Source organism: Neophocaena asiaeorientalis, unplaced genomic scaffold (assembly GCF_003031525.2).
Source record: "Neophocaena asiaeorientalis asiaeorientalis breed wild unplaced genomic scaffold, Neophocaena_asiaeorientalis_V1.1 scaffold1, whole genome shotgun sequence".
NCBI classification, from domain to species: Eukaryota; Metazoa; Chordata; class Mammalia; order Artiodactyla; family Phocoenidae; genus Neophocaena; species Neophocaena asiaeorientalis.
In genome coordinates, this window is record NW_020171981.1 from 1,857,322 (window position 1) to 1,865,046 (window position 7,725).

General features: G+C 40.1%; 1 protein-coding gene across 1 annotated transcript in view; it reads right to left on the reverse strand.

The window, feature by feature from the left end:
* The window catches only part of CASC3 (CASC3 exon junction complex subunit), a 20,639-nt gene that overhangs the window by 11,315 nt on the left and 1,599 nt on the right, over positions 1 to 7,725 (reverse strand). Inside the window, exons 2-3 of the mRNA XM_024744275.1 lie at positions 7,365 to 7,392; positions 6,989 to 7,026 (exon numbers count right to left, since the gene is read on the reverse strand). Of these exons, the coding sequence (XP_024600043.1) occupies positions 6,989 to 7,026; positions 7,365 to 7,392 (66 nt within the window). The remainder of the gene's footprint in view (positions 1 to 6,988; positions 7,027 to 7,364; positions 7,393 to 7,725) is intronic.

Here is a 7,725-nt window from a genome sequence, read left to right on the forward strand (position 1 = left end):
TTTAAAAAAAAAAGCCACATGGAAAAGAATGAAGTTAGACTCTTACCTCACCCCTTATACAAAAATTAATTCAAAATGGATCAAAGACCTAAAATATAAGAGCCAAAACTATAAAATTCTTAGAAGAAAACATGACTTTGCATTTGGCATGGGTTCAGCAAAAGCTTCTTTGATATGACACCAAACACACAAGCAACAAAAGAAAAAACAGATACATTGGACTTCATCAACACTGAAACCTTACACCATCAAGAAAGTGAAAAGACAACACACAGAATGGGAAAAAGTATTTGTAAATCATATATCTGATAAGAAACTTATATCTAGAATATATAAAGAACTCTTACAACTCAATGATAAAAAAAACACCCAATTAAAAAAAGGACAAGGTATCTGAATAGCCACTTCTTCTAGGAAGATACACGAATAGCCAATAAACACAAGAAAAAATGCTCAACATCATTACTCATCAGGGAAATACAAATCAAAATGAGATACCGTTTCATACCTACTAGGATGGCTGGAATCAAAAAATCAAGACAATAATAAGTGCTGTTGAGAATGTGGAGAAACTGGAATTCCCATACACTGCTGCTGAGAATGTAAAATGGTGCAGCTGCTCTGGAAAACAGTTTGACAATTCCTCAAACAATTAAACAGTTACCACATGACTCAGCAACTCCACTCCTAGGTACATAACCAAGAGAAATGCAAACATACAACCACACAAAAACTTGTACACTAATGTTTACAGCAGCATTATTCATAATAACAAAAAAAACAGAAACTCAAGTGTCCATCAATGGATGAATGGATAAACAAAATGTGGTGTATGCATACAACGTAGTATTATTCAGCCATAAAAAGAAATGAAGTACAGGGGACTTCCCTGGTGGTCCAGTGGTAAAAAATCTGCCTTCTAATGCAGGGGACATGGGTTTGATCCCTGGTCAGGGAACTAAGATCCCACATACCACAGGGCAACTAAGCCGGCGCGCCACAACTACTGAGCTCACGCGCCTCAACAAGAGTGCCTGTGTGCCACAAACTACGGAGCCCACATGCCACAACTAGAGAGAAAATCTGCACACCACAACTAGAGAGAAGCCCGCACACTGCAAAGAAAAATCCCACATGCCTCAACAGAGACCCTGCATGCCGCAACTAACAGCTTGGATGAAAACCTTGGAAACATTATGCTAAGTGAAAGAAGCCAGTATATTATATTATGTTGCCATATAATACATGATTCCATTCATATAGAAGGCCAGAATAGGGAGATCTCTAGACACAGAAAGTAGATTTGTGGTTGCTTAGGGCTGGAGCGAATAAGGATGGAGGAACTGTGGGAGGCAAGTGACAGCTAAAGGGTACAGAATTTCTTTTTTTTTTTTAAAGATTTTTTTGATGTGGACCATATATATATTTTTTAAATTAATTTATTTTTTGGCTGCGTTGGGTCTTTGTTGCTGCATGCGGGCTTTCTCTGTTTGTGGCGAGCAGGGGCTACTCTTCATTGCAGTGTGCAGGCTTCTCATTGTGGTGGCTTCTCTTGGTCAGCACAGGCTCTAGGTGCATGGGCTTCAGTAGTTGAGGCACACAGGCTCAGTAGTTGTGGCTCGCGGGCTCTAGAGCGCAGGCTCAGTAGTTGTGGCACACGGGCTTAGCTGTTCCGTGGCATGTGGGATCTTCCCGGACCAGGGATCAAACCCATGTCCCCTGCATTGGTAGACGGATTCTTAACCACTGCACCACTAGGGAAGTCCCCAGAATTTCCTTTTGAAGTGATGAAAATGTTCTGAAACTGACTGTGGTAATGGTCACGCATACCTGTATATACTAAAAACTATAGAACTGTACACTTGAAAGGGGTAAGTTGAATGGCACATAAATTATATTTCAATAAAGCTGTTAAAAAAAAAAAAACGAAAACCCGCCTGTTATTCCTGTTCTTCCCCAGTTACTCCTTTACTCTCTAGTCTCCAATTTCTTACGTCATCCACTCCCTTGACATTTCTACCTTTTCCCTACCGATCAGTCCTTTCCCACATTCACTTTCCTCTCTCAACTCTGTGACCCTTTCATTTCTATCACTACTAGTAATTCCCTCAAGTCCCCTACTCCCATGTACCCAAGACTGGATCAACTATCTTTTTCTAAGCTTACAACCAGACTTCTGATCATCACTAAAGGGAGTTAAAAAAAAAAAAAATCATACAACTTCACCCATCAGTGCCACCTCCAACCTCAACTACTCAAACTTCCTTTAGTCTCACAATTCCTACACTGCCCTTCCACCAACAACCGTTCTTTACGTTTTTCCTTCTACTTCACAAGGAAAACAAAACAAAGGGCGCACCAGCTTCCTCCCCATATACCTTTGCTTCCCACTTCTCTATAATTACAATGGAAGATGTTTCCTATTGTTGTTGTCTGTTTCCTATTTCTTCTCATGTACTCAGTCAAGGACACCAATACATGCATTACCTATACCCTCCCTTTTCTCTCCCTTTCTACTGATTTCTTCAACCTTTAGCCATACTTTATTCTCCAACTTAAAAAACAACACCAAACCCTCTCTTGACGTTACAGCCTTCTTTCCAGCTACCAGCTCTCTAGCCTCCCCTTCATAGGCTAATTTCTTTAAAAAATTTTCTTGGAGGATTCTGCGAAAATGGCAGCAGCATAGTTTTTGATCTCTTCAAATCTCCACATGAAATGGGAGCAAGATCAAAACCCTCTGGATAACATTTACAACAAAACTAGGTTACAAGCTATCCCCCAGGACCCAAAATATAAGCACATAAGAGCAAAGCATCAACAGCCAGAAGACATGCATCAGATTGGTATCAGTGCTGGAAAAAGCAGAGAGCACTAAATGGACCTGAAAACAGAAGAACCCTGAACTAGTCAATAGAAAGCAAAACTGAGAATAACAGTTGAAACCAGAAGGGGTTTTACTGTCTCCAATAGAATGTGTGTTTAAGGGTCCTGCAGTAAGAAGGTCTGAAAGGGTTAGAGCAGTGTAACCCTTCTGAAATCTTAAAACCAATCTGGCTGCCAGGGCTCCCCTCTAGGAGAGTAACACACTGAAGATAAAACTGTTGAGAAGGGAATCAAACTCAGCAGAAGAGGGATAAAAGGAATGAAGGAAAGAGAAGGTCCAAAACAAGTTAGAGAAGGGAACAAAAGCAGAAAATCTCAGAAAGCAAGCCATCATATATATTTTTTTTAACACTACAGAAAAACAACTGAAGAGGGAGCTCTATGAAGTTAGAAGAAGTTACTCTGAGCCGTACTTCCTTCGAAAAGATCAGGAAAACTAATTTTTAAAATCAACAAAGGAAAAATACAGAGATCAAGTCCCACATAAACTTGCTATGAGAAAAAAAAAGAACGTAGAATAGCATTCCTACAATGAAAGCATGCCCAAAAGACATGCATATCATATCAAAATTGTAACTTCTATTTCAAAATGAGCAAAAAAGACATTAATATTATATAAGGCATGAAAGAACATCAGTGAGAATTAGAATAATCCAAAAATGAAATGAAAGAACTCATTCATTCAAAGGGAGATATTAGAAATGAAAAAAAAAATTCATTTCAAATACAAAGTCTAAAACTAGAAGGAACACAAACAACACAAACACAACAATAATGCTTTATGAGAAATTAAAAGTGAAAAGGAAGAAAATATTTAAAAATCAACAGAAAATGAAGAAACAGATATAAAGGATTACAGAAGAAGGGTCAAACACTGAAGACAGGAAAAGAATATTGGGATAGAAGTTCCATGACATACTGTAGAGCACATCTCATACCTATGAACACTGATCCAGAATGACCAACTCCAGGACAAATTCTAATAAATTTATTGGACCTTAAAGAAAATAGACTGGGAATATCTAGACAAAAATAGCAAGTGACTTATAAGGGAAAGAAAATCAGGTGTTCACCAGTCAGTCCGGTGCAAGATAAAAGCTCTGGGTCACACTGGTATTTTTCCAAGGATATCATGGAAAGACAATTTGCAAGAAATACAAAGGACAGAGGGAGCATGCTGAGTTGTACTATGAATGAGTGACCATCAAAATCTTTTCAATGGACACACTGTAAAGAAAAGAAAGGGATGAAAAACTAAACTGCAGACTAAGAGATAGATCAAGATTTAAAAAATAGGCAAGACTAAAGTGTAGCATCTAGGTATATACAGTTAGTAATCAACAAGAAGTTCAAGCAAGTAACAGATTACAATGAAAGGCAAGATATCAAGTCTACTTCTCTAATCTAGACAAGTGCTGTCCAACAGATCTTTCTGGGATGATGGAAATGTTTTTATTTATGCACATGTGGCTACTGAGTACTTAAAATGTAGCTACTGCAACTGAGGAGCCGAACTTTTCAGTTTAATTAATTTAAATAGCCCCATTTGGCTGGTGACTACCCTATCAGACAGAACAGAACTACACCTCTCTCTTAAATTTCAGACAATATATACTAGATATTGCCACATCAAAGTCCCACATGTTCCTCAATCTCAAAACTTAACCCAACACTGTCCTTCCTGAAATCTCCTCCCACTGTGGTCCGTTTCTTAGTGAATAACACCATTCATCAACCTGGGCATCCCTTTGACTCCTCCTTAATTCAGGCTCCACATTCAATCAGTCAAGAAGTTCTGTTAGTATCACCGAAATATCTCTCAAATCTATGTCTTGCTAGTGCCACTGCCATGTCCCTTCGTTAGGGCACCATCATGCTCCTTGGACTATCCTAATAACCTTTTAACAGCTCTGTCTCCAGTCTTGCCTCATCCACAATGCATCCTCCACACTTAAGCCTCCAACAGCCTTTCTTTCTTTGCTGTTAAGAGTAACATCCAAACTCATTTATACACAGAATGGTAAACTCCTATAAAGTCACAAGCACCAAACCTCACTGAACACTCCATACTGCCTGGCAGTCTTTCTGATGTTTCTGTTCTCTAGTGACTACTGCAAACATTCCTCACTCCAAAACCTCTTATCTCCTTTTTACTCTTTGCAGATAACTTTACCATTGACTTCAAAGAAAAGAAATCATCTCATCAATCACCACATTCTGTCAATTCCATAGCCTAAATAACTGTCAGTGCTGTCCACTTCTATTTTCACTGCCACCACTCCACTCCATGCCACACTTACTACTTTCCTAGACTTCCACAGTAGCTTTCTTAACTAGCTTTGCTGTCTCTAATCTTGCTCCCTTCAGATCAACTCTCCCCACTGCACACAAAATAACGGTTACAAAAATAATAATTCTAAAATATTACTGTGCCTCAACCTGGGATCTTGTTAACATACAAATGTCTGAGTCTTCCCTCCCTCTGCAAGATTGTTTCAGTAGGATTTTTTCATGTAGGTGTTCCCTGGATCTGACAAACACTGCTTTAAAATTTAAGTCTAATTCATAACCTGTATCACACTCTTGTTTAAAACCCTGGTACACTTTTTTACTTCCTTAGAATAAAATCCAAATAGTTTTCAACCTGGCTTATAAAGTACTTTAAAATTTGGACTGAGATTCATCCTTACCACCAGTCATACTAAACCTTTCATATCCTCCAACTCACCATGGAGTCCATCCCTTCTAGACCTTCTTTCCACACTGTTCCCTCTGCTTAGAAAATTCTACCTGGCTAACTCCTACTCACCCTCCAGGTCTCTATTTGAACATTCGCTCCTGTAAACATTTCCAAACACCCTAAACCCAGTTAGTTGTCCCTGCTATGTGCTCCCAAAGCACCATATGCTTCCAATAACATGGCATTTACCAAACATTATTGTAATTACTTAGTTAACTGTCTATATTTTCCCCCTCTGACCTGGAATGTACTGCTAAGTTCCATGAGGGCAGAACCATGCCTGTCTTTTATTCCAGTGCCTAGCACAGCTCCTGGCTCTGAGCAGGCACTTAATAAACAGAAGGAACAAGTAATCCCTGCATGATCTGGCCCCTACTCACTAATATGCCCTTATTTCTTGTATCCATCCTGTCCCGACAATGTTCCAGCCACACCAAACTACTTTCAAGTTTCCAAATTCTCTCCCGTCTCTGGGCTTTTGTAGCGGTTGTTCCCTCTGTCTAGAACATGGCTTGCCTGGCTAACTCCAATTCATCCTCCTCTGACTGCCTAAGATGGATGGATTCAGTACCCGGCCATTAACACCCTACTTAACCCTATCCCCTAGCAGTTGTCACCAAGTCCTACGATTGCCTCAATGTTTGTCTGACTTCCTTATTAAGTTGTAAGATTCCTAAAGATAGGAACTTTGTTGTATCTGTTGCATCTCCAGGGCTTAATGGAAAGTCTAATATGTAGCAACAGTTCTATAAAATTTATAGAATAAACCTTTGATCCACAATCCAATTCCTCCTTATATCTCAGGGCTCTGTTCAACAACTCCAGTAAACAAATAGCCATTCTGATAGCGTCTCTAGTAGTTTATCCAATCAAAACAAGTAAGTTCACAAACGTTTGGCTTAGGGAAGCTTTCTGCTAAAGACAGAAAACCTTATCCATAAACTGAGAAATGCTTCTGACACAAACCACTCAGAATCCTACCCTTTTAAGGTCTTCAGATATACTCGGAAAAAATATCCAACTGGCTGGCTTCACTACCTAGGCATCATGAAATGGAGTGTCAAACAACCTGTAAAGGGCTTCAGAATGTTCTCATTCTCTCATTTAGAACCTTATTTCCTTTAGATAGGGTGAAAAGCCAGCTATTAACAGTATGACACATGTGGCCTGAAGAGGCTCACACCAAGCTTCCCTCCCTATATAACTGAACAAGACCCTTTATAATAGTTTTCAGAAGCACAAATGAAGAACGCACAAGAGGAGTAACAAGTAGGTGATGGTACTTTTGAACCACAGGTGTGTGCAGGTTTTAAAATACACTTTCCAACCTACACCATAGGAGAAAGAAACTATCACACTCACTTCTGAGTCTTCTGCACTTTCATAATCCGAGAGAACAGCTGAAAGGAAACAGAAACATGGAAAGAAAAAAATTTCAACACAAGTTATTATAATTACATCTCCTGACTGCCTGTTGTGGATCAAGCTAAAGTCCTCATTTAATTCTGACTTCCACCTATGAGGGAGATAAAATTACAGTCCCCATATCCAGACTGAAAACAGGTTCAAAGAGCGACTTTGACTTTCCCAAGATCATACTGCTAAAACGTACGCTTTTAAGCTCTATGCTACAAAGAGCCACTTTGCGGCAACCCTCCCCCAAATCCTTACAGTCTGTCAATTGCTGGAAACAGCTGACCTGAGTTTATGGGCAAACAACTGTCAGGATGCTACTCACCATCGCCCTCGATGCCATCTTCACTCTCCTAAAAGAAAGGAAAAGACATGGGTTAGTTCTGTGATTTCCAGAGGGTGAGAGCTGAAAACTGAACACAAAATGGTTGGAAAGGGGCACGAGGAAAGGTACATCTTTAACAAGCAGCATCCGCGGGAGGTCCCGTCTATTCACCTCCAGTCCCAATTTCTGAATAAACATCCACTACCCATCCGCAGAAGCTCTGCCCTCCCCCCACAAACCGCTCCTCCCCGCTTGGGGCTCCGGAGGCAAACCGCACTGGGATAGCTCTCTTCTCGAACACGTTACGCCTCAGCATCTACCGTCAACTCCCAGCCTCCCATCTTCACCTACACCCCGCCCG